Source organism: Ochotona princeps, chromosome 17 (assembly GCF_030435755.1).
Source record: "Ochotona princeps isolate mOchPri1 chromosome 17, mOchPri1.hap1, whole genome shotgun sequence".
Lineage (NCBI taxonomy): Eukaryota > Metazoa > Chordata > Mammalia > Lagomorpha > Ochotonidae > Ochotona > Ochotona princeps.
In genome coordinates, this window is record NC_080848.1 from 33,763,008 (window position 1) to 33,789,466 (window position 26,459).

Below are 26,459 nucleotides of genomic sequence, written 5' to 3' on the forward strand. Positions count from 1 at the left end.
AAAACAAAACAACAAAATCAGGTATAAGCATTAAAGAGATCTCCTGGAGGTTAGCAATTCAAGGTCCTGCCCCTCAATATCCCCTCCCTCCTGGAGCACCTGCCTCCAGATCCCTGAGGTCAGGGGGACATGGTGCTCCCTACCTTGTGAATGTCTTCCTCTGCACTCCATGAGAACTCTCTGACCAGAGCTTGTTGCTAAGTGTGTGGGTATCTAGCCAAGTCCATGTATTACCAGGAAAGACTATAACACTGTTATTACTAAATCAATGTGAGGCTTTCATGTTTACCAAGCACTCCCATATCCATTATCTTATTTAACCTGAGGCCACGGCAGCTGGACAGCTCCCTGGGGATGGCTGAAGTCACAGAGGAGCAGTGTGGACCAGCAGGCACCCAGGGTTCAGGAGCCGCCTGCGGGCTCGGCTGGCCTGTGGAGGCCACACGGGGGGGGGGTGTGCCAACAGACTGGACTGTGTCCTGACACCTCCACCATCCACTGATATCCTCACCGAGGACTGTACAGGTAAGATGTGCCGGGGCAGGGCTTTGGGCCTGAGAGTTAAATTGCCAGTTGGAATACCAGCCTTCTGTAAAGGACTACCTGGGTTCAAGGCCTGGCTGTACTGTGACCCTCAACTTCCCGGGGAAGGCCCCCCACAGGCAGCACGTGGCAGACTTAGATTGAATTCCCGGCTCCTGGCTTCAGCCTAAGCCAGACTCAACTGTGGAGGACATTCACGGAGTAAACCAGCACAGATGTTTCTGACTTTAAGTCTCAGAGCCTGCAACTGGAAGGGGACAGAAGAGGAGAACCCAATCCGGGTGTCTTTTCCAATCCAAACCTCCCATCTGGACCCCGTCTTCTTGGCCCCAGTCACTCCTGCCCCCAGCGTGTCTCTGCTAGGACACCTGGCTGGGACCTCCCTGGTGCTGTCTTCATCACACCAGCCAATAGTCCCGTACTCATAACCTAGACCCGGGGGAACCCACCTGGCATTGTGGCCGGTAAGGTCCAGACCCCTCAGAAACCCTCTTGTGGAGAAAGACTCTGCCCACCATCCGGCCTCGGCTGGCTGCAGGTGCTCTGCCTCTAGCCTCACAGGGTGGTGACAGGGCCCAGGAGGCTACGGCCCATCTCCTTCCTTACTCTGAGGAGCCAGGAAAAGTCAGAGGGCTGCAGTTATGTGTGTACACAAGACAGGTGGTCCCATGCTGTATACAGCCACGGGATTGGGCAGGGAAACTCTCACTTTCTGCAGTCTTCAGGTCTCCGCTCATGAGAAGACCAGAAATGAGCTCTCCTTGGTCACATGAGCTCAAAGCCCAGGCCCCTGTGCCCAAGCCCCTGTGTCCCAGGCTCCCGCGTCCCAGGCCCCTGTGTCCCAGGCCCCCCGCATCCCAGTCACAGCATAGTAGGTTAAGCCTCCATCTGTGGTGTTAGCATCCCTTATGGGAGCCAGTTTGTACCTCAACTGCTCCACTTCAGATCCAATTCCTTGCTAATATACCTGGGAATGCAGCAGGGGATGGTTCAAGTCCTTGGGCCCCTGCATCCACATCAGAGACCCAAAAGAGGCTCCCAGCTCTTGGCTTTAGACTGGCCCAGCTCTGGCCATTGCAACCATTTTTGGAGTAAACCAGTGGACAGATCTTTCTCTATCTCTCCTTCTCTCGATTAATTTGCTTTTAAAAAAAAAAAAAAAAAGGCGGTGGCAGGCTTTTTTCTCAATTACATATATATATATATAAAGATTTATTTATTTTTATTGGAAAGTCAGTTTTACAGAGAGGAGACAGAAAGATATTTTGTCTGCCACTTCACTCCCGATGTGGCTGCAACGGCTAGAGCTGAAACAATCTGAAGCCAGGAGCCTCTTCTGGGTCTCCCATGCGGGTACAGGGTTCCAAGCCTTTGGGCTGTGCTTGACTGCTTTCCCAGGCCACAAGTAGCGAGCTGGAAGGGAAGTGGAGTAGCCAGGACACAAACCGGCACCCTTATGGGATCCTGGCACATGCAAGGTAAGGACTTTCGCTGCTAGGCTACCACGCCAGGCCCAAGTCTAGCGTTTCTACGAGGGGAACCCGGCCTCCAGTTGACACCAGCACCCTCTGAGGGACTGAACCTGAGGCATCAGTGAAAACTGACTGTGCCCAGGGCTCCACCAACAGAAACCACAATGATTGGTACAGTTCCCCAAGAACTCCTTCACTTGACGGAGGCTGCCGGGGGAGGGGCACACTGTCAATCAACTTGTTTTTTACTTCACTTACGGGGGAACCTCACTTAGACAAGGAATGTGGTGGTTGGATCTCATGTCCCTGTTCACTTTGGCTGCTGGGAAGCTCAGAACAGTTGCTCCACTTCTGTGAATACTTTGCTGTGATCTCACAAGTATTTTTTTTAAATGGGAGACAGAGAGAAAGATCTTCCATCCGCTGATTCACTCCCCAAGTGGCCACGATGGCCAGAGCTGAGCCAGTCCAAAGCCAGGAGCTTCATCCAGGTCTCCCACATGGGTGAAAGATACCAAGGCTTTGGGCCATGTTCCACTGCTTTCCTAGGCCACAAACAGGGAGCTAGATGGAAATGAAGCAGCCAGGACACAAACTGATGCCCATATAGGATCCTGGCTTGTGCCAGGTGAGGTTTTACCCACTGAGCCATCACACCAGACCCTAACCAGCAGCTTTTTATGCAATTTCCCCTTTCCTTTACAGTTTCAACCATTCCTGGCTTATTCTGCTATTAGTGGAGTTCTGAGCTAAGCAGACACACTGTAGCCCAGGCTGGCTGAACCACTTGTTTCTCTGCGGGGAGTCCTGACTGTGAGGGAAGGTGGATACTTACCCCGCATGCATGAAGACGTAGGTCAGGTAGCGCCACGCCTGCGCTCGGAGCCGGGGGTGGTAAACCAGTGAGTTCTTCAGGTAGTGGGGATGAGTCACCTGCAGCACAAACTGGCCCAGGGACACCCCATTGTAGAGGAAAAAGGCCACCTGCAATGGGTCACCCAAAAGGGGAGGCCTGTGAGAGGGCGAGCCTGCCCAGGAGGCCCCCAACCCATGGAGCCGGCTCCTGCCCCTTCTGGATTACTTCATGGCAAATGGATACATCACTGTCAGCAGTGTCTTTGGTCACACTAGCTCAGCAGGCAGCATTTAGAGGACTCTCAACCTTTCATTTTGGTTAGAACTCACCCCTGTTGCTTTGGGGGGGGGGGATGAACTATTCTACATGAGCTAATTTTTTTTTTTAAATAATTGGGATGAAGTGCCTAAACTCCACCCAGTACACCTGCACAGCCTCCTCCCTCCAGCCCGATGCCCATCATTCTGCTTGCCATCTCCATCAATCAGCCTCCCGTCAGTGCCTCACGATGGAACCTTGCAGGGTCTGCCTGTTCAGGACTGGTTCATGTTTTCAGTGTCATGCCCTTGAGCTCCTCTGGCTGTAGTGTGTGTCAGATTCTTTCTTTTCGAAAGCTAAATGATATTCCTTTGCAATCATTCACCATATTCTGCTATCCATCTGTTTGTTGATGGACATTTGGGTTGTTTCTACCTTTTTTCTTTTTTCTTAAGATATATTTATTTACGTGCCTGGCAGCGTGGCGTAGCGGATAAAGTCCTCGCCTTGAACGCACCAGGATCCCATATGGACGCCGGTTCTAATCCCGGCAGCTCCACTTCCCATCCAGCTCCCTGATTGTGGCCTGGGAAAGCAGTCCAGGACGACCCAAGGCTTTGGGACCCTGTACCCACGTGGGAGACTTGGAGGGAAGTTCCTGGTTCCCAGCTTCGGATTGGTGCAGTACCGGCCATTGTGGCCACTTGGGGAGTGAATCATCGGATGGAAGATCTTCCTCTCTGTCTCTCCTCCTCTCTGTATATCTGACTTTGTAATAAAAATAAATAAATCTTTAAAAAAAAAGATATATTTATTTACTTGGAAGGCAGGTTTACAAAGAGAAATAAAGAGAAGGGGGGGCAGACCTTTAATCTACTGGTTCATGTTGCAAAGGGCTGCAACAGCCAGCCGGAGCTGGTCCAAAGCCAGGAGATTCATTCAGGTCTGTCTGTCACATAGGTCCGGGGGCTCAATCCCTTGGGCCATCCTCTGCTGCTCTCACAGGCGCAGTGATAGGGAGCTACAGTGGAAGTGGAGCAGTTGGGACTTGAACTGGTACCAGTGAGGAATGCCAGTACGGCAGGTGGTGGCGTCACTCACTATGCCCCTGGGCTGGCCCCTGCTTCCACCTTTTGAATGCTGTGAATCATGCTGCCATGCTCCTCCAGGTCCTGCTTTCAAAGCTTCGGGAGTCTGCTCCCAAGCGGAACTGCCGGCTCACATGTAGCTCTGTTTAACTTCCTGAGGAACTGCCACGCTGTCTCTGTGTTACTAGGATTTCTTCACCTCCTCAGCAACAATCCTCCCCCAACCCCTGCAGATGACTAAAGCACCCATCTTTAAATCCTAAACAGGTACTTATTTTCACTGCTTTTCTGTAAATCTCTCTAAAATGCATCACGTGTGTCCCTGTGCTCTTAAAAAGTGCTGCCTACTTTCATTCATATACTCAAAAAGTAGAGCGGTGGGTGGGAGGTGGGTAGAGGTGGAGTGAGACAGCTGATGGGCAGGAGTGCGGAGAGAATACATGCTTTCACATGTTAGTTCACTCCCCAAAAGCTGGCTATGTCCAGGGCTGGGGCAGACCGAGGTCAGGAGCCCAGAACTCCAGCTGGGTCTCCTACATGGGTGACAGGGACCCCAATACTCAGGCCTTCATCTGCTGCCTCCCAGTATGCCTTAGCAGGGAGTATGGCATCCGCAGTAGCAGTGAAACCACCTCGTCAGCCCCATTCCCTGGGCTCTTCATCAAATCAGTTCACAGATATCACTGCTTAAGGAGGTCTCAGTGCTGAAGCATGGCTCTACCAGTGACATCTTCCCTGGCAAATGAGGAAGATGAGGTTGGCACACCTCTACATGGCTCCAAATCTGTTTCTCTACAAGCCAGGTCAGCTCTGAGCTGCTCGATCCCACGGTGCACAGCTGTCACGTCTTGCCTGCCTGCTGTTGGGCCTCTTTTGGTTGCTTCTCCCAGCCCTCCTTTTTTCTGTTACGGAATCTGAGAATGAGGTTAGTAGAACTGTAAAGATAAGGCCTTGAGCTTTTGCGCATAGGGCTTCTGAGGTACTTATTTTAGTCACTGGGGCGTTTTCCAATTGCTTCTAGTTTCAAGTTTAGGTAGCTGAGGATTCTAGAAATGTGAACCAATCTGGACACAACACCTGGCCTCTTCGGATCAACTTAAACAAAGGATCTGAATTCCTCAGTGTCCCCTTTCTTCATCTGAGGCCGCCTCTGGTGCTAACTCCCAGAGTGGTCAAGAGGTGGGGTGGGAGTGGGGTCACTCTGTAGCACCGCAATTTAGACGGCCACCTGTAATGATGGCAAATCTACTTCCAATCAAGCTCCCTGTTGATATGCCTGGGAAAGCAACAGAGGATGGCCCAAGCACTGAGGCCTTTTCTGGGGCCACTTGGGTGACCCAGATGGAGTGCCAAACTCCTGGTTTCTGCTTGTCGTGGAGTGAACCAGCAGATGAAAGACCAATCTCTCGCTTTCTCTTTCTCTCTCTCTGTAACTCAGACTTTCAAATAAATTAATCTTTTTAACAACATTGATAAGGAGGCATCTGGCATAAGTTGGGATGCTTGCGTGCCATATCGGAGTGCCTGGGTCCAAGTCATCACTCGGCTCCACACTGCAGCTTCCTATTCTCACCCACCCTGGGAGGCAACAAGTGATGGCTCAGGTACTTGGGAGACCTGGATTGAGTCCCTGGTTTCCAGCTTCGGACTGGCTCAGCCCTAGCCTAATTCCCTAGCCTAATTCCCTAGCCTAATTCCCTAATTCAACCAGAAGATGAGAGCGCTCTCTGTGTCTTCTGAATCAATGTTTTTTTTTCTAATAAAAACTTCTAAAAATCATTTGTGGCTCAGCATGTTGACCCACTCCTTATACACCCATAACTCATATCAGAGTAGCTGGTTTGGGCCTCAGCTACTCTCTTTCCAATCCAGTTTCTTGCTCATGGGCTTTGCAGGGCCATGGAGGATGGCTCGAGTGCTCGGGATCCTGCCACTCACGCGGGAGGCCAAGACCGAGATCTGAGCTCTTGGCTTCAGTCTGGCCCAGCAGCAACTGTTGCAGTCATTTGGGGAATGAGCCAGTGGGTGGAAGTTATCTGACTCCCTGCTACTTTATCTTTCAAATAAATAAATCTTAATAAATAATAACAGTAACATAATAATAATAATCCCAGAGTGATAAGGTATAGCCCCATACCTGGCCCACACAGAGCAGGCTATAGTTAGTGTGTGGTTAAAACCTCCTGGGCTCAGCATGGGCCCTGCAGCTGTATTCCCTTGGGCTGTCAGAGGAGCCCTGCTGTCCATCTAAGACCATGTGGGTGGCCTGCAGCCAAAGCTGCTCAGTCCTCCAGCAGAAACTAATACATAAACCATCACAGGGAGAGGCTGGAGGAGGAGCCCAAGAATGTCTCAGGAAAATCTCACCGGCATACGTGCTTGCATGCGGTCACGGCCACCAGCCAGGCCGATTTAGCGGGGAGAGCAAGATGGGGAAGAATGTGCCAGGACGCTTTGCCAGCCTGTCCAATGGCTGGGCGGGAACGCTACAGGAACAGGTGCAGAGGGGACAGCCCTCACCTTTGGCAGACATGGCAGATGCACTCAAGTGCCAAAGGTAAGTCGGGCATCCCTCAGGGGTTGGGGTTGGGGTAGCGGTACAGGTTACAGGGTTGAGGGGCTAGGAGAATGAACAGCTCCACCAGGCATGGGCAGCCAGTTGCACCTGTGGAGCTGGTGGCATGCAGGGCGTGAATGAATCTCTAAATCCCTTCCAGATGCACCTGATGTCACTCTCTTGCCGAGAAAGCACCCACAGCTGCCCTCCCCTGGTAACTGGCACAAGGTCTCAGGTGAGAGAAGGGAGAACCAGGGGAATGGAGGGCTGTTCGATGCTATGCACTGGGGAGGAGTGACAGTCAACCAACAACACGGGGCTGCCTGTTTCCACAGTGGTGCAGTGAACACTGTTTGAAGTGACCACCTAGGGATCTCCTGTCCAGGCTCACGACAACACTGCTCACTAGGGGGACTCGCTAGCATTAACAACAACTCTTTTCTCTTGGAGAGAGAAGAGTCCCTCACCCCCTTATCTCTGACAGCTTCCAGGGGCCTCTCCTTTGGTGCTCCCCCAGAGTTGGGCAGTCCCTCCCACCCGACCCTGCCCTCATCCTTGCCTCCAGCAGTGTGACTGTGATCATAAACCAGGGCGGGGGGCAGCAGGTGTAGCTGTCGTAGTACCACTTGCGGTCAATCTCCCGGGGTAGGGTCTCGTAGGCCACGTGGCGGATGAGCCGCTGTGAGAGGCTCAGCCCCTTCTCCTCCAGCAGGGCCTTGCTGCTGAGCCGGCGGTTGCCCTGCAGGATGGCCTGGCGGAAGCTGTTGGAACGTTTGTTGCTCATCTGTACAGGAAATGTGGTGGGGCAGAGGTCAGAGCTGGGGCTTCCAGGCTGTCTCCCCACCTCCCCTGTGGCTGGCAGGTTCCTAAGAGGTCTCAACCCCCTGTTGTAATTCATGAGCAGCAGCGTGTACCTATAAGGCAGTGACTCTTAGTATTTCGCAGGCATTGATTCACTGGGGGTGTGCAATGGCTGGCCTGTTCCATAAACACCCCAGATATGCCAGATGAGCAAAGTGAGGCACAGGAAGGTCTGGGACGCCACCCAGTTCAGACACAGCAAGGTCTTGGAGCATGTGCTTGCATCCAGCACCCGCTTATCCTGTCTACTAACAGGTACTACACCCCAGGCCCCTTACCAGACACAGGGTACACAGTGGCACTGAAGGCAAAATCAGATGCAGCAGTCACCATTGAAGATGATGGTTAAGAGGAAGCCCAATCTGTTTCCCAGGTAGCCGGGAGGGCTTCCAGGAGAAGGTGGCATCTGAGAACCAGGAAGTGAATACATGCCAGCTTCCAACCTGGAGAGAGCCCTCTGGCCAGTTTTTTGTAGAATCATCCCTAGAGACAGAACCCCCAGCTGTGCTGGCAAAGTCACCACTCTTGATGGTGCACAGAACCTGTACAGCCTGAGACCCCAAGGCCTGGGCACAAAGCCCTCTTGGGGACAGCATGGGGGACAGCCCTCCCATGCTCAGTAGCCCCAGGCTGCTGTTGCAACCCCCAGTGGATATCTGGCTGCCCTGGCTGCCTCTTCCAGGGCTGCAAGCCTGCTGGCTCCTGGCTTTCAGAAGGCTCTGTCGTCTCCCACCTGCCTTCCATGGCTACACTGAAGATCTGGGGTAGGGAATGCCTGGCTGGCCCATGAGTGTGGAAAGCCCATTAAACCACTGGGTCTGGCCCTGCCAAGACAGCCACAGGCAGGAGAGGGCATTCAATCTGCAGCAGGCTAATTTCCAAGTTAGTAATTTCACATGGCTGCGGCATGGTGTTATAAATATCCACACGGCCCTCAGCAACAGAAACCTTCCTTTGCCCTGCTCTAAGACAAACCTCTCCTAGCCGCAGGCCGCAGCTGTGGCGTGGGGATCATCAGTGCAGTCTGTAACTGCAGGCCCAGCAGTGGACTTCATGGTGAACCTTCAGGCAGCAGTCCAAACAGGGCGAGGGGGGTGACTCAGCCCAGGATCCCTGGCCTGAGGGAAGACAGCCGAGAGCAGACCAGGACAGGACAGGCCAAGTGGGGACAGCAGCACCTGCAGGTAACCGCCCTTCCCAGCTCTGCTCTCCTTCTGTATCTACCCTCTAGAGTCCCTCCTCCTTGAGAGGGCCATGTCCCCTCCATGGCCACATGGCCGGGATCTAGCTCTACCCCGTGGCTTAGAAGCTCTATGAGAACAACCAGGGGCCACAAGCATTCACAATGACGCTGGCCAGTCATTTTCCGGCAAGTCTCATCCTTGTCCCTGCCAATTCTGGAGGATGCCAAGGGCATGGAGCCAACACTAGCACACTCATGTGTGTGCACGCAGTCCTACCAGCCACCTCAGCCTTAACATGCCTACAGCTGTGCCAGGCACAGCCCTAAGCACAACCATGGGCCTCATGGAGCTCACAAGGGGAGACAGAGTGTAAATGGCAGCAGGAGCAAGGGCCCCGCACAGTGAGCTGCCATAGATGAGGATGGGAATCAGTGCCCGCAGAGGTAACGCAATGAATCAGTCCATCAATCAGAGCTGGGCCTCAAGGCCAGACGTGCCCAGCTGTGGCATCCAGGCCAGCCACAGTGGCACTCACACCTCTCTGTCCAGGTGAATGTTGCTATCGCCAGGTTTCGGTGAGCAAAGTCCAGGCCAGACTTCAGCTCCCACTTAGCTCTTGGCCAAACAAACTTGAATGGGGTATAACCCACACACACATGCATGACAAGCCTGGCCACTGAGTTATGATGCAGCGCAGACCTGGGCTATGAGCCAGGCCTGCAGAAAGCACTGTTGGCATCCTAGAAAACGCTGGTTTGTTCTGACCAAGTGGGGCCAAGGAAAGGCTCACAAAAGATGTAGAGAGTTTACCTACAGGAAGAACATTAAGAGGCAGCAAAAACTTCCCAAGACTGCATCTCAGCCGAGCCCTGCAGCAGTCCTGATGGGGAGCTGGGAGCTCTGAGCGCCGGGGGAGGCGCTCTGGGAGTGGCCCAGGACCTGGGTGCATCTCACTTTAGCCCCAGCCCAGGGCTTCCTCCCTCATCTGCTCTCCAGGGCAGCCCCTCTCACAGGACTCCAGGAGCCATGTCCGTCCCTGCTCAGGACATGGACAGAGGCATCCGGGCGCTAACCAGGCACCTGCCATGCTTTCAGCTGGAGGGGAGATGCCCCCGGCTCACATGCCTCTCTTAGCCTGCACACCAGCCGTGGCCACTTGCTGCAGCTGTTGGGCTGGGGCTGGGGCTGAGGCACAGCGCTCACCTCCATTCTTCAGCACACAGATGCCAACCATCCCCGCCGCCTGTTCTGCAGCCCTGTCTGTCTGTGTACAATCTTGTGCTCACCCATGGGTGTCCCATCCATCCCAGGGTAGGAAAAGGGCTGCCTGCTTCAGCCCAGTGAATTCCACTGCACACCTCACTACCTGACACACCCAACAGCCCCCTGAATCCCCCAGGAAGGAAGGTCTACCAGGCAGGGCTCATGGGCCTCAGCCTTGGCCTGACAGCTCAGAACAGCAGCCAGCTAGCCTGGTAAGGCAGGGTCTGCATGGCCTGCTCCAGCTCCTCCTCCCACCAGCAATAGCCCCAGGTTCATGCAACCGCGCACACACACTGTCCACTCTTGGGACCCCGTGGTACTGACTGATTAGGGCCAATCACACCCCACACTGATGTGGTAAGATGGGGAGATCCCGGGCCTTGGCAGTGTTTGTGCCTGCTGAGGGCTGAGGGTGTAAGGGTCGGAACCATTGCAGCCACTTTGCTGCTGCAATGGGAAAGTGTGGAAGGAGGGGTTGATGCTGCTGCAGGGCCCAGGACCCAGAGGCAGAAAACAGACATCTGTGGAGGCCCACCCTTTTCAAAGCTTTGGGCCAGCAGACCCCTCTGCCCTGGAACAGGCCCCTCCCAGCGGCGAGCACTCACCAGGCTGGCAAAGTCCTGGTAGCAGATCTGTCCATCGGCATGGCTGTCAGCCAGGGCCAGCAGCACCTCTCTCTTGTGGGGGTCCAGGGAAGAGCTGTGGTTCTCCAGCAGGCTCCGGAACTTGCCTGTGCTAATGAAGCCCGTGTTGCCAGGGTCAAACTGCGGGAGAAGAGATGGCAGTGGGATCAGAGGGGGTACAGGCCACTCCCCAACTCGGGCCTCCATTCCTCTGCCAACAGAGGCAGGCCCAGGAAGGACCAGGACACTGCCCACTTACAATCCCAGGGGGCCCTGCACGATGGCCTGGCCCAACCATCCAGGCAGGGGGCAAAGGGAAGACAAGGAAACGGAAAAAGCTGGGAAGAGAAGATATCGGGGCGGGGGACTACCGCTGAGGTCCTGCTAGGGCCTGGCACACAGGAAGGAGGACAGTCGAAAGAACAAGAAAACTCTCCAGGGTGGCAGGCAAGGGCCGCGAGGAGGCTGAGCCACAGGGGCTGGGGCAGGACCTGGGCAGTCCCCCAGGGCACAGAAAGGCCAACCAGGTAAGCTCTAAGCCCAGGGGGCCCGCCACCTGCCAGGCCCACACTCACACGGCACCTCAGACCTGCTAGGGCCTGCCCTGTAGCTCCACGCCCGGTGCCTCTGTGCGTGCGCATGTGTGTGCCCCTGCGCATGCGCACACACGTCCCACCTCTTCCTTTCTGCAAGTCACCCTTCTTCCTGTGCACACACTGCTCGTGCTGAGTGACCCGTGCTGGGGTGGGAGGTTATACCCTGTAGGCACAGCCTCGTGGCCAGCCCTCCTCCACACGCATGCCAACCCCAGGCCACAGCCCCAGGGGGAGGGGCTGTCGCCATCATGTGCGCCTTGAGCGCAGGCACTCGGTAAAGATGGGTTCAGTTGGTGGGCAGACGAGGGCTATGTGGACGCACAGCTAGCCACTCGCCAGCCACAGGCAGCCCATTTGCAATGGCTGGGAAAGGCATGGTCTTGTTCCTTTCCTTGCCCCTCTTCCCTCAGAGCCCACCCAGGGCCCACCCCGACACAGCCTGCCAGCCAAGGGCACCACCCATGATCACTTGCAGAATCTCTCTCTGCTCCTAAGAGGCAGGCCTGGAAGGAACGCGAGTGGGACTGGGAGGCTGAGAATGGCCAGCTGTGTCTCCTTTTCTGGCTGGGGTCAACAAGGGCCACTGCAGGCAGGTGCATCGCCTGTGCTGGTGTGGGAGGCACTCCGGAGCAGCCGGCAGGGGTCCCAGTGTTCTCTGCAGAACTCTGTGGGTCAGAACCTACTTTACAATCCACGTGGCCTTTCACCCTCAATCTCCACACACCAGGGCTCAGAAGTGATAGCTGTCCTTGGCTCCAGAAAGAGGCTTTTAAATTTTTATTATTTATTTGAAAGGCAGAGAGAGAAATCTTCCTGCCACTAATTCTCTCTCAAAACGGTTGTAGCAGCCAGGGTGAGTCAGGCCAAAGCTAGCAGCTCCATCCAGGTCTCCCAGGCAGGGGGCAGGGGGAAGGGGGCAGGGGAAAGAGGGCAGGGGGCAGGGTCCCAAGCACTTGGGCCATCTTCTGCTGCTTTTCCAGGCGCACTAGCCTGGAGCTGGGTGGAAAGCAGAGCAGCCAGAACACCAACTGTGGGATGTTAGCCATGCAGGTTCAGGCTTAACTGACTCTGCCACAGTGCTGGCGCCTGAAAAGGTCTTTCAGCATAAAGCAGCCAGGGAGGGTGTTAAGCCACCGTTTGTAGCAGGGCTGGCTCAAGTCCCGGTGGTTCCATTTCCAAACGGGCTTCCTGTGAATGCACCAGCGACAGGAGTGGGAGAAAAGGGCTCCTGCCACCCATGCGGGAAACTCAGATGAAGTTTCAGGATTGTGGCTTTAGCCTGGTCATGGCTTGGCTGCCACAAACAGTGCGTGAAAGGTCCCTCCATCTCTCTGATGCTCTACATTTCAAATAAATACATCTTTAAAGAATAACAGCAGCACCTAATTGTGCTTAGTGCCCACATGCAGGCAAACACTGCTCTAAGTACTTTTCATTCACAACTGCTTTGATCCCCTCCAACCACCATACACAGCAGAACCTGCTGGGAAAGCAGAATGGGAGAATTAGCACCGAGACTTGGAGTGACCCATGTGGCCCGGGACACAGCCAGGATCCCATGTCTAGGCGGCTGACTAGCTAGGTGCTGCTAGGACACCAGTGCCCCACGACCTGCAGAGGGGCTGCTCAGGAGGGGAGTGGAAGGCCAAGAAAGGTGAGCACAGACCCTGTACCAGAGTCCGTCACCTGAGGACGGAGCAGCAGCTGCCACCTGCTTGGCACCTGCAGAGGGAAGCAGGCCAGGGCAGCCAGGAGGGACTCCACAGCGCCCAACCCCAATCTGGCCTGGGGACTGCTGAGCCTGGTCCCACTCCATGCCACATGGCATCCACGCATGGCCAGGATGTATGTGTGTGTGTGTGGGGGGGGTGTCATCCTGGGAAGATTACAGTGGGCACTGCAGGGGACAGGTCTGTGGCTCAGCACACTGTGCTAGCGTTGGGGAGGAAGCCCACAACTTTGCCTGGGCTGGGAGCAGACACCAGGCCCCTCCCAGGAGTCCCCTTGCCCTGCAGGCTGGGGAGGGTGGTGGGCTGGGCAGGGGATCAGCTCCAAACAAAGAACCACCTGCTCTCCTCTGCTCTCCCCTGATCCAGGACTCCCTGCTGTTGTTCTAGTGACAGGGCTGCCCCCCCCAAGCACATCACAATCCCGGCCTGCAGGGAGCAAGCTGGAATCAAGCCGAATTGGCTGCTCTCTGCCAAAACGCCACCTTTCATGCCAGACAGGCAGGACAATGGGGGGGCGGGTCATGGCTGCCCTAAAAACAGGGCCCGGGTGAATCCTTCTGGTGACTGCAAGGAGGGGGTGGCAGGGCTAGGAACTGGCTGCCCTTGTTCTGTAAACACACACAGGACCCGCTGTGACCACCACCCAACAGTCAGGAAGAGAATGACTGTGGGCATGGGGCACACAGGTGACGGGGGGCGGGGGGCAGAGGGAGAGGAAGGGAGAAAAGATCTCCAGAGAGCCAGAGGACAGTGTTCAGAAAGCCAGAGAGAGGTAGAGCCCATGGCCCCAGGAGGAATTGATGGCTTCCGGGGATGCTATGCTCTGTATGCAAGGGGCAAGTGAGACCTCATGGCTGCTCTGTAGGCCAGGGCTATGTCACTACAGTCCACAGCCGGAGCCGTGGCTGCCTCACTGACCAAGGGGGCTGCATTCCAAGGAGCTAGGCTGGGGCGAGGCAGGTACAAGGCAGCAGCTCCCAGGGGCTCAGACGTTCCCTCCAACGGGGGAGGGGACGGAGGCGGAGTGAGTATGAGGCAGCCCCTTGGAGGCATGCACCCTGCCCTGAGGCCTGCTGGACAGCCTATGGAGGGGGAAAGTGGGTCTGGAGCTCTGGCTGAAACAACCCTACACTTACAGTCTGTTCTCGCGGAGGGTCCTCAAGCCCCCCACCCCAAAGGTCCAGGCCCCAGACCTGCCCACCATGACCACGGGGTGCCCCTGGACCAGGTGTGGGCCAAGAGTGCCTGAGACTACCTGATGGGAGCAGCTGGGAGCATGCAGGCTGTGAATGGGCCCCGGGAGCAACCTCACAGCTGCCCATTCACAGCTGCCTCCTGAATAGGGCTCAGTGTCGGGGAGGGGGAGGAGCGGAGAGGTGGTCATATCCAACCAGAGTGGAGGGAGGAGGCAGCCTGCCCACCTGCCTTGAAAAGAGCTTTCAGGGCTCTTCCCCCAGGAGGACTGCTAATCCCTCCCCACCCCCATCTGGGATGGAGCCCTCTGTCCCTAATCCTCTCCGTCAGGTCACTTCTGGTCACTGCCTGTCAGCCCAAGGCCTCAAGCACCCCCACCATCTCCCATTTCTCTCCTCAGAGCCCTGCCTGGCCACTTAGCCCTCCTAACCCAGAGCAGTGGCCCCCAGGATTGAAATCTGGGGCCACCGCCAGCTGCTGCACCTTCTTAACTGTCTCCTTTGGCCACTCTGCCTCAGTGTCTTCATGGCACATGTGACAGGAGTAGTCCTTTTTCAGGAAACTGGAAGAGGCTTTACACCCATACCCCATGCATATCAACGCGGGAAAAGAGCAGCCCACAGCTCAGCCAACCCAGGCAGACATATGACCCACTCCAAACTCTGGCATAAGTAAGCTGCAGATGGGAAACTCCGGGGTCAGAATGAGGTGTCTATCTGGGGGGCAGGGTGGTGAAAGGCTGGGATCATTCAGGGCTATGCTATCAGAGGGATCTGGCAAGTCAGGGGAGCGATCATAAATCACAGCCCGGGAGAATTGCGGGGTCCTGGGAGCTGCGGGGCCTCCCAGGCCCAGACGCAGTCGGGAAGGTCATTATGAGCAGCTCCACGCGGTGACCTGTGCATGTACCGGGATTCACAACCTCGCAGCTGGAACTGACATCTGTGCAGTAAGTACTATATCTCAGGTATAGCCACCCTGAACCTCAGTTCATGACAGCACTGCTCAGCCTGGCACCATGCAGGGCAAGGCCTGTGGTCCCAATGTGATTCTTCACAGTGCCGCCCTCTCTCTCAAAGACTCCCAGCATGGTTAACACCCTCCATGGAAAGCTCATACAATTAGCAATCATTCTAGCTCACGAGGAAAAACTGAGGCCACGGGAACCTGGTGGCCCAGGTCCAGCCCAGTTTGCAGTGGGTGCAGAGAGATGGACACCTGGGCAGAAGGGCCGGACCATCCCTGAGATGTGGTGGTCAGTGAGAGCCTGGGCAGCCCAGCCCAGCCATCTTCCCCATTCATCTGATGCCATTCACCACACATCACCTGGGACGCAGGGTGGATGGGGAAGCAGGTAAAGACGGAAAAAGAAAGTGGTTCAAGGTCAGAGCGCGAGTCAGCTGTGGAGACGGAAATAGTTCAGGCTGCCTTCACTGTTGGGTCTGCTGGTCCCAGCCTTGCAGCTCGCCCTCCACCCCTTCCCCCGTTTGCCTCTGTCCTGTTCCGCCATTGTATGAAACACAGACCTGGCACAGGCTAAGCTCAGGAAGCCCCCATTGCAGGGGCGTGGTGCACAGAGTCATAGCCAGGGCAGGGAGAGGCCTCGCAGTGGAGAGACCCGTCCAGCTTAACTCAGCTGGGCAGCTCTCAGGCAGCTCTGAGCTCACTGGGCCTCTGGCAGCATGAAATACATCATGGGGGAGAGCGCCTGTGTCCAGAGCAGATTCCCAATGCCTTTGGGCAAAATGTGACCTTGTGGTCAGTGGCTTCCAGCCAGCTTTTTGCCTCATGCTGAGGGGCACCCGGCCACTGACACTCTGTGCTGGAGTCATCCGGCAGAGCTAGATGTCGTTGGGGTCCAGGCCCAGCCAGAGGGTAGAAGGGCCGCTCAGCCCCAGAAGAGACAGGGGCATCCATGACCAGCTGGATAGGGCTGCTGAGCCGGTCAGTCGCGAAGGGAACAAACCCCATGGGAGCTGGGATTTGCCTGGTCAGCACCGGGGACAGCAGCACGGCTTGTCCTCTGTCAGCTGCAGGCCAGGGTCCAGGGAGCACACCCGCGCTGCCCGGGCTCGGGAACTCCCCCGACAGCAAGCCAAGGAGGGGAACACATTTATCTTACGTCTGTATGCATGTGGGACCTGTGCAAGCTGCTGTTTCTGAATGAATGTGCGTCCTGTCCCTACGTCCCATCCCCCGCTGCTGGAAGTGCGCGGAGAAGGAGCTCACGAGCAGCTGCCTGGGACCCACAAACCAGTTGCCATCTGGTTAAAAGTCTCCACAAGATGCGACCTGGAATCTAGCAGAGGTTTTCATCCTCACCGTCCCCCCTCTGTCCCCCCAAGGTAGGATGAGCCCTGGGAAGGGCTGGTGTGCTGGGGTTGGACAAGTGCAGACAGCCAGCCTTCCGCAGTGGGGGAGTGGGAGCGCCAAGCTCATCTGGGAGGGGGAAGCGGTGGGAATGCATCATTACCCTGCCTCTGAGCAGAGCAGCATTAAGAAGGCTGCCCAGGGGTTTATGGCTCCTCAGAGCTGTCCCCACTCTATAGGCAGAGCCCACCAGGGAACTCCGGTCCATTCACGGCTATTTACAGCCCCATAAATTAGGCCCGGGCTGCAGCTGCTGGGGTCAGGTGCAGGCTATGGGGGCAGAGCCTTCTTGTGCTGCACAATGACGGCATGAGTTTCCCCAGCAAGGGAAATTATCCTTGCAGCGTCTCTCTCTTCCCCCGGCCTGTTCCTGACTTTTTTGTTTGTTAAATTGGAAAGGCAGATACACAGAGAGATCTTTCATCTGCTGGTTCACTCCTCCAAGTGGTTGCAACCACCAGAGCTGAACTGAACCGAAGCAGAGAGCCAGGAGATTCTTCCAGGTCTCCCATGTGGGTACAGGTTTCCAAGGCTTTGGACTGTTTTCGTAGGCCACAGGCAGGGAGCTGGATGGAAAGTAGAGCTGGATGGAAAGTGGAGCAGTGGGACACAAATGGGGTCCCATATGGGATCCCAGAGGATACAAGGCAAGGATTTAGCCGCTAGGCTACCGCACCCTGACTTAGGAGCCTGACCCTCACCTATCCTCTGCTAATTTGTATTCTCATGTTGCCCCTGGGTAGATGTGAGCAGTGCCACTTAACATACCCAGAAACTGGCCTGCCCCAGTATGGGGCTCAGAGGGGACACCTGAGGACTGCAAACCCTGGTAGAAAGGCCGGGGCCCAGTTCCCACCCATGGGGGCTCCGGGGATCCTGGTGTTTCCCACCCCTCTGGACCTGGCCAGGCCATGTCCTGATAGCTGAGGGCACCTCCGCAGGCTGCAGTACTCCTGCACCATCAGCCCTTTTTTTGTTTGTTTGTTTGTTTGTTTTTAAAGATTTATTTTATTTTTATTACAAAGTCAGATATACTGAGAGGAGGAGAGATAGAGAGGAAGTAGAGCTGCCGGGATTAGAACCAGCAGCCACATGGGATCAAGGCCAGGACCTTAGCCATTAGGCCACACTGCCGAGCCCACCATCAGCCCTTTTAAGGGGCTCCTCTCCAAAACCCCATGCAATGTGCCTGAGCACCCCTCCTCCCCCACAGCAAAGAGCTGCGCCCAGGATCTGGGACCAGTATGCTCATCAGAGAGCTGGCACACTCCTCCCCCAGCTGACCAGTAGCCTCCTGGCCTGAGCCCAGGCCAAGACGCTGCACAATGGGCATGCTTCCAGAAAACCACCCAGGGAGCAGGGCAGAAGGAATGATCCCAGGCCTTCCCCAGGATGCAAGGTGGGCAAGGAGGGGTGAGAGCCCTGGCCCCCCCACAGCTAAAGGCTCACCCCTGGCAGATGCTGCTGTCATGTACCCCCCTTTTGGGGCCACCCCAGGAGTCAGCCCTTCCCCAACCAGCAATGGTCCCTGCCTCTACCACACAGTGGCTGACTCTGAGGGGGCAGGTGACGGCTGTGTCTCAGAGGTAGGTCCCTTGGGTATCCAGGAGCACATGCATTTCCTGTGCTGACTCATCTGGCCCAGCTGGACAGGGCCGCCTGAGGATTGGACCGAGTCATGGCCACGAGACCCAGCATCCCAGAGGGAGCAGCCGGCAGAGAGGCGGGGGCGAGGGTGAGCAGAGCTGCAGCTCTGACATCTGCCCTGTCCCTCCCAGGCAGCCTAAGCCCCTGCCTCCTGCTGCTTCTCCTGGCACTCACCACAGAGCCCCCCAGCCTCCAGAAAACACAGCTGAGAGCTGAGTGGTTAGAGAAGGCCTGGGGCAGGAACAGGGCAGGCAGGATGCAGGGGCCCTGCACTGCTCCTTTGCCTGTGGCCTGCTGCACTGTGTCCAAGCCACTCAGGAGCCTTGGAAACAAAAACATTGAACACAGAGAGTTCCTCTTTGCGCTGTGTCTGCACAAATCCACCCCTTGGGCCTCAGTTCCTTATCTAAAAAACGGACAGTATGGGGCCATTGCTGTAGCACAGCATCTCGTCCAAGCACTGGCAAGCACTGGTTCCAGCCCCAGCTGCTCCACTTCCCACCTAGCTCCCTGCTATTAGCATGGGAAAACAGCAGAGGTTGGCCCAAGTGCTTGGGTTTCTGCACCCACATGCGAGACCTGGATGAAATTCCAGCCTTCTGGCTTCAGCCTTGCCCAGTCTAGGCCATTGTGGCCATCTGGGGAGTGAATCCAGAAATAAAAGCTCTTTCTCCCTTCCGCTTTCAAACAAACAAATAAATGCCCAGAACAATGGCTCAGTGTCTAAATCCTTGCCTTGGGCCAGGTGGCATGGCCTAGTGGCTAAAGTCCTCGCCTTGCACATGCCAGGATCCTATATGAGCGCCGGTTCTAATCCCAGCAGCTCCACTTCCCATCCAGCTCCCTGCTTGTGGCCTGGGACAGCAGTCGAGGACGGCCCAAGGCTTTGGAACCCTGCACCCATGTGGGAGACCTGGAGGAGGTTCCTGGTTCCTGGCTTCGGATCGGCGTGCATCAGCCCGTTGCGGCTCACTTGGGGAGTGAATCATCGGACGGAAGATCTTCCTGTCTCTCTTCCTCTCTATATATCTGACTTTGTAATGAAATAAATAAATCTTAAAAAAAATAAAATAAATAAATAGGGCCCGGCGGCGTGGCCTAGCGGCTAAAGTCCTCGCCTTGAACGCCCCGGGATCCCATATGGGCGCCGGTTCTAATCCTGGCAGCTCCACTTCCCATCCAGCTCCCTGCTTGTGGCCTGGGAAAGCAGTTGAGGACGGCCCAATGCATTGGGACCCTGCACCCGTGTGGGAGACCTGGAGGGAAGTTCCTGGTTCCTGGCTTCGGATCGGCGTGCATCAGCCCGTTGCGGCTCACTTGGGGAGTGAATCATCGGACGGAAGATCTTCCTCTCTGTCTCTCCTCTCTGTATATCTGACTGTGTAATAAAATAAATAAATCTTTAAAAATAAATAAATAAATAAATAAATAAATTAAAAATAAATCCTTGCCTTGCAAGCTCCAGGAATCCCATGTGGGTGCCAGTTCATGTCCCAGTTTCTCCACTTCCAATATAGCTCCCTACTTGTGGCCTGGGAAAGCAGTAGAGAACAGCCCAAAGCCCAGAGGAGGTTCCTGGTTCCGGCTCAGCTGAGTGCCAGCTGTTGTGGCCAGTTGGGGAATGAGCCAGCAGATGGAAGACCTGTCTCTCCTTCTCTAAGGAACAGAATCTGCCTTTACTCTCTACAAAAAAAAAAAATAAAATAATAATAATGCAGAGGGGTCACCCAGGACAGCGCACAAGGGCAGTGGAGGGTGTCTGCAGGGCGCAGTGGGGGACCCATGACCGACGGACCACAGAAGGTCACCAGAGGGGACGCAGCGCTGCCAGGATCTTCCAAGAAGCTGTGGTTCTGGAGGTGGCAGCGGCCAAGAGGCCAACCTGCACATGGTAAACTCACGTGGTAAACTGCATGGTGTTTAAACTCAGGATACCGAGTCTAGAGCCAGAGTTTGAGCTGTCACTCACCCCAACATCTGTGTCCAGCAGCCAGCTAGGCAGCCCCTGGCCTGCTCTGCTCCAGTGCTCTCAGGTGCATGGAGTGAGTGGTCAGCGCTCCAGCATGGCCAGTGGGGGAAGGGAGTCTATAGTCTCCAGGGTGCTAGGAGCCACCAGACAGGGAGTTGGGGGCTCCACCAAAGCCCGTGGCTTTGTCCCTCCATGGGAACCTTGCTTTGCTGTTTACCCGTGTGTTGTGGGAAGGGAGATACTACAGCCAAGGTCTCTGAGGCAAGTGTCTTTTCCATGGCTCTTCCCTAATGCATTCGGCAGTTCTATTGGGACCTCTTTTGTGAATGAACTGGGCTCCCATCCCACACCTGCCAGGGATCCCAGGCCAGCCTGCAGCAGGGCCACCAGTGAGGTGGATGTCAGGCTCAGACCAAGGAGAGACCTGCAGCTGGGTGAAAGGACCAGGCAGGGAGGGTCCTGCAGGAAGGCAGGCAGGAAAACCCCTGGCCTCGCAAGGGGCCTCTCCGGAAGCCACCTTCCCCAGTGGGCCTGCAGCTCAGGGGTGGCCCTTGCACTTCTGCCAAGAAAATTCTGACTCCCAAGTAGGAGGCCTCTGTCCAGTGACCGCCAGGAATCAGGGACAGCAAAAGGCGTCCGTTCCTACTAAATTCTCAGTTACCCTGGAGTCTGGCTTCACGACAGAGGAGAAACCTGAGTCTTGGGGAGCCATTTGTGATTGTCCACAGTCACAGCAACATATGCCCACATCTGTGTGACTCCAAATCCTACATTCTATCCCTTGTGGCTGCCCTGGGCAGCGCCATGTTCTTTGCATAGCACACATGTGTAACTATGGAGGGCTACGCCCACCTGTCTGCCTTCACTTTGGGAGATCATTAAAGTGTATGTCTCATTAGAATCTGGGAAATGGCTCACTCTCAATAGGAGGAGAAGGCAGGCACAAGCTATTCTCACTTCTTGCCCCTCCCCAAAATAAATGAATAAATGACTTCTGTGTCTGCTCAGTTATTTGAGTGGGAATGGGGAAGAGACAGGGAGAGACAGACACAGAGCACCCAGCTACTGGCTCCTGTCCCAGATACCTGTCACAGACAAGGAGCCAGGAGCCAGGAACCCCACCAGGGTCTCCCACAGGCACAGAGGAACCCAAGACCCAGAGCCATCAACTGTTGCCTCCTGGGTACTGGGGCAGGAAGTGGATGAGCCAGGGTTCAAACTGGCACTCTGATATGAGATACAAACACCACAAACGGTGGCTCTACCTGCTGCGCTGCCACACCGACCCACCCTCTTGCTCTCGGAGCCGGGAAGCAGCTGTGCTTTGTTGCCATGACAGAACTGTGCACCCAGCTTTCAGCTCAGTCAACACTCCAAGAACCTGGAGACATCTGCAAGCTGGAGCGTGGAGCTGGCGTTTTCAACCCAGGAAGCCCTCCACGGCAGGTATGACATGGTGGCCCTGCCATGGCCTTGCCTGAGCTGACCACAGATGCCAGAATGCCAGGGACACAGGGCAAATGTTCACGGGACTGAACTCCCTTCCTTCTTTCTGTTGTGGCTGACACTGTGAGGCCCACTTGTGTCCTGACCCAGGGAGGGCAGGGAACATCCTTGGGTGGTGTCACTGACCTCCCATAGGGGGACTCTGGCAGGTGTCCTGTCCCACACCACAGCTGGGCTCAAGACAGGCGGGAAGCTGCCTGCAGCCCCTGGCCAGGTTTTCTTCCCCAGGTGAACCACACTCATTACACCTCACTGTCAGGTGCCTGGTACAGTGGCTCAAGAGCCTAACCATTTGCCTGCAGCACCAGCATCCTGTAAGGACTAGTTTCAGTCTCAGCCACTCAACTTTTTTTTTTTTAAAGATTTATTTATTTTCATTGGAAAAGCAGATATACAGAAAGGAGGAGAAACACAAAGGAAGATCTTCCATGTGATGGTTCACTCCCCAAGCAGCTGCAATGGCCGGAGCTGAGCCAATCTGAAGCTTGGAGCCTGGAGCTTCTTCCAGGTCTCCCACGCAGGTGCAGGGTCCCAAGAGTTTGGGCTGCACTTGACTGCTTTCCCAGACCACAGGCAGAGAGCTGAATGCCAGGACATGAACCGGTGCCCATATGGGATCTTGGTGGGCTCAAGGTGAGGACTTTAGCTGTTATGCTATTGTACCAGACACTACTCTACCTCTAATCTACTTCCCTGCCGATGTGCCTGGGAAAGCAGCAGAGGATGGCCTAAGTCCTTGGGCTCCTGCACCCACGTGGGAGACACAGAACAGACTCTTTGCTTTGGATCAGCTCAGCTGTTGTGGCCATTTGTAGAGTGAAACAGTAGATGGAAGATATTTCTCTGTGTGCCTCACCTTCTCTCTGTAAATCTGCTTTTCCAATAAAAATAAATATTTAAAAACAAAATCTGTGAGGCCAGCCTAGAGGAAGAGGCAGAAAAGATGAAACTGCTCAGCCTTCTGAATAACCCAGCATCCTTCTGAGGTTGTGCCTGTACTTGGGAAGCTGCAACCTCCTCCTTCCCTCCACTGGGGGAAAGCCGGGGGAGGCGTCAGCAAGCAAGGGAGGGAGCCAGAGGGCCCACGCCTCCGCCCCAGGCGACAGCCAGGCCCAGGGGTGGCCTCCTGCCACACAGGGATAGGAAGCAAGACGGCACAAAAGGGGAACCTGGAGAAACACTGTCCAGGGGTAAGTCTTGTTAGGTTCTTCCTGTCCCTCCAGAGGGTTTCCGGGTGCTGCAGGAGTGGCATCTTCCAGCCTCGCAGCGACCCCAGGCACCAGACACCTTCTCGGCTTCCTCCCCATCCTAGTACCAGTTCTCCTCCAGCCACTCGCACAGCTTGTTTTGGAATGTAAACACACAGATAGAAATTGGCAAGGAAACTTCATCGCCAAGTGAGAGACACTCAGGGAAGGAGAGAACGACACACTGTGTTCTAGGTGCCGGTGCTAAATGTGGCAAGAGGCACAGCGGCACGACTCCCTCCGACTGGCAGGGTGGCAGCTGCCACCAGCTTGGAGCGAGTGGGGGTGGCACTCAAGGGTGCAAGGCGAGGGGCCCCTGGATGACAACCTGTGATGCCCCTCAAGCCCCTGCTGGGCCCCGTGGTCCACGAGAAAGACCCTCACCCTCCTGAAAGCCCAACCCATGGTTCATGTTCCAGGTCTACGTCTTCAGCCCAACTCAAGGGTCTGCGTGCTCCTCACCTCCAAGTTAGCCCAAAACTAATGCCATTTTGCCTGTTGTGCCCTTGTGGCCTGTGCCTTGTGAGGCCCCTCTTCCCCCATTCTGTTCAGACCTACTCAGGTCTTCCCATCCTCCTGCCACCATAGCCCTCTGCCTTCAATCCTCGGCATCACTTGGAATGGCAAGGTACTAGGGCCAGCGCAGGGCTCCTTTTTTTGACAACCCACCTCTCCTCTCTCCCTATCCCGTAAGCGTTCTCTGGCATGCCTCAGAATGTTCCTCTACCTACAGCCAAGGTCTGGGTCAAGCACCTTTTCCAACTCATTGCCTCTGGCCCCGCTGCACTAATCCCCCTAAAGCCACACTAACTTCATTACACCATTATTTATGCCCCCTGGCTATATATGCCAACCCCACCCCCAGGACATGGCCTGCCACCGCCCCATCTCTGCCAGGGGACAGAGAAGATGGGGAAAACAGCAGCAGAAGAAAAGAAAATGCCGAGAGAAGGCTCTCCTTGCTGAAGGTCAGATGGCCATCACCTCCAGACTCCACAGCCTCCAACTCCCTCCCCAGCCTTCAACTCTCACGCACTGTTTCCCAAGTGCAACCTGCCAGCACTCCCCTCTCCACCCTGTGACAGAATTCAAACAAACCCTACCAGCCTTCAGGATGGCAAGATTTGACTCCAGCAGTGGCCAGGCACCTGCCGTGGAGGAGGTGGGGCAGGAGAGGGATGGCGGTCCCGGGCCCAGCCCCCACCTCCCCAGCTTCCTGCTGCAGTCCCCCCCAGCATTCTGCACAGAACCATCCACTTCCTCCAGCTCTGGTGCAGAGGAGTTGGGGGCGGGAGGGAAAGAGGGATCCTCTCGGGGGAGCCCCTTGCCTGCACCGGATACCTGGCCAGGAGCAGCGGGGCTGTCAGAGCTGCGCTAGGCCACACCCCCAGCCCACGTCAGCCCTGGAGCGCCGCAGAGCTAGGGAAGCCCACGCAAGCAGAGGGAAGAGTGACTTCAGACCGGCAGAGGAGGGGGGCGGTGAGTCGCTCACATACCTGATCAAACAGGACTTTCCAGTGCTGGTACAGAAGCAGCCATGCAGGAGAGGAGGAAGAGAGAAACACATATCACCAAGGGCTTCGCGGCCCCCCATACCCACCCCAGGCTTCCAACTCAGCCTTCCAGCTGCTGCTCCCCTCCCCCCCTAGGGTGATCAGCAAGAGCCTCTGCCACTGGCCGGAGAGCTCCGGGAGAACCTGGGAGGTGCTGGGCGATTAGGACCACTGTCAGGGAAGGGGGTGGAGCTGACTGCAAGGGGGGGGGGCGCTGGCAGGGGTCCTGGGACAGGCAGGTGCAGAACCTCCCGCCGAGAGCCCAGAGCAACTGCTGCTAAGATCCACAGCTGCTGCTGGGCAAGGGGCGCTGGAGACCTCATCTGGGGAGAACTCCAGAGCTTGACATTTGCCTACCGGGTCGTTCTGTGTGAGAGTGTGTGTCGGGGGCGGGGGGGGAGGGGGTTGGACGAAACCCACCCACTCTCTTTCAAGTCTGAGACAAGTGGTGAGAACAGGTGATTCTACCAGGGGGCTTAGAGCCAGACGGAGTGACAGGTTGAACCACATGGGCCAAAGAGAAAAAATCCAAATCCGAATGCAACCTGCACCCCTCTCCCCTGACACAGGGTCTGGCTGTGCGACCCCCTGCCCGGGCATACACGGGCAGGGTAGAGAGATGGGCCAGCCTTGTACCGCGATGTACAGCTCAACTCCGGGATGTGGGAGCTCAGGACGGCAGGTGGGATGGAGACCCCAGCGGCAGGTTGCAGGGAAGTCCTCGGGGACAGCCGTTGGACTCCAGGCCCCTTGTGCGCAGGGGGTGCGGGTGGAGGGGCAAAGCCTGCTTTCCTCCTTCCTCTCCGGCTCCGGCCCGGGTCGGCGACAGAGGCCACTCTGTGCTGCAGCCAGTGTCGCGACCAGGCCGGCGAGGGGTTGAGCAGCCCAGTCTGCGGGGTCGGGGCCGGGGGACTCTGCGGCGCCCGAGGCTTGGAAAAGCCTGCAAGTCGCGGAGGGGAGGGAGTCACGGCTGTAACGCGGCCTCCTCTGCGGGAGAAGGCCGTGTCCCGGGCACTGCACCAGCCACAGGGACAGCGCTCCCAGGCGCAGCGGCGCGCCCGTGTCCCGCAGGGAAGCCGCCCGCGCCCGAGCAGGGGTGACGCGACAGCTCCGGGGATCCCGATCCGTCCCGCCCGCGCAGACCCGGCCAGTCCCGGGCGCTCCCGCGTCACCTTGAAGCTTCCAAGCGGCCCCCCCCAGGAAGGCGCGACTTTGCCCACCTGCGACCCCCTCTTCCCCGACAAGAAAGTTTGCCCGGGCGGGGGAGGGGCACTCACGTCTTCCGGCGCCGCGCGCGGCCGCTCCTGCGACCCTGGTTCCAGCTCCTCGATGCGCTCTGCCTCGGCGCAGGCGGCCACTGCGGGGCCTGGGCTGGGGTGCTCGCCCATGGCCGGGGAGGCTCCGGCAGCCGCAGCGCCCGTCCCGGGGCGCCGGGGCTAACTTTGAGCAGCTAGCGGGGCTCGGGGCACCGCGCGCCACCTCCGCGCCCGCCGGGCCGCTGGTGCCTGCCCCCCATGGCCCCGGCCCCCCGTGCCGCCACCGCCGCAGCCGCCCGCTCGCAGCCCCGGGACGCCCGGCCCCTGCGCAGCCAAACTTCTCGGCACTCGCCGCGCCGCCAGCCTCCGCCTCGTCCGCCCCAGCCCCTGCGCCTGACTCCGAGGCGAGGGCGCCCTTGGGCCGGCCGCGGCCCCGCCGCTCCCTTCCCGCTTCCCGCGGCCCCCGCTCTGCGCCCGAGTCTCCTCCTCCCCGCGGACTCCTCGGGGCGGCGCGCGGCCGGGGGCGGAGCTGCTCGCCGGGGCCGCGGGCCCCCCGCCCCGCACGCCCCCGCCGCGGGTCGACTAGGCTGGAGCCGCGGGGATCCTGGGGGCGGCGGGGTCGGGGATGGCTCTGCCCCCCCAGGCCCTGGGTTTGTCTCCCTCCCAGTAAATGAGCCCTGGGAGAC

The 26,459-nt window shown here is 56.9% G+C and overlaps 1 protein-coding gene across 1 annotated transcript in view; it reads right to left on the reverse strand.

The window, feature by feature from the left end:
* Positions 1-26,252, reverse strand: part of RHBDL3 (rhomboid like 3) — a 43,483-nt gene extending 17,231 nt beyond the window's left edge. The window contains exons 1-5 of the mRNA XM_004593878.2: positions 25,795-26,252; positions 24,461-24,484; positions 10,688-10,846; positions 7,334-7,558; positions 2,851-2,999 (exon numbers count right to left, since the gene is read on the reverse strand). Coding sequence (XP_004593935.1) covers positions 2,851-2,999; positions 7,334-7,558; positions 10,688-10,846; positions 24,461-24,484; positions 25,795-25,905 — 668 coding nt within the window. The 5' untranslated portion in view covers positions 25,906-26,252. The remainder of the gene's footprint in view (positions 1-2,850; positions 3,000-7,333; positions 7,559-10,687; positions 10,847-24,460; positions 24,485-25,794) is intronic.
* Positions 26,253-26,459: the final 207 nt, after the last annotated feature.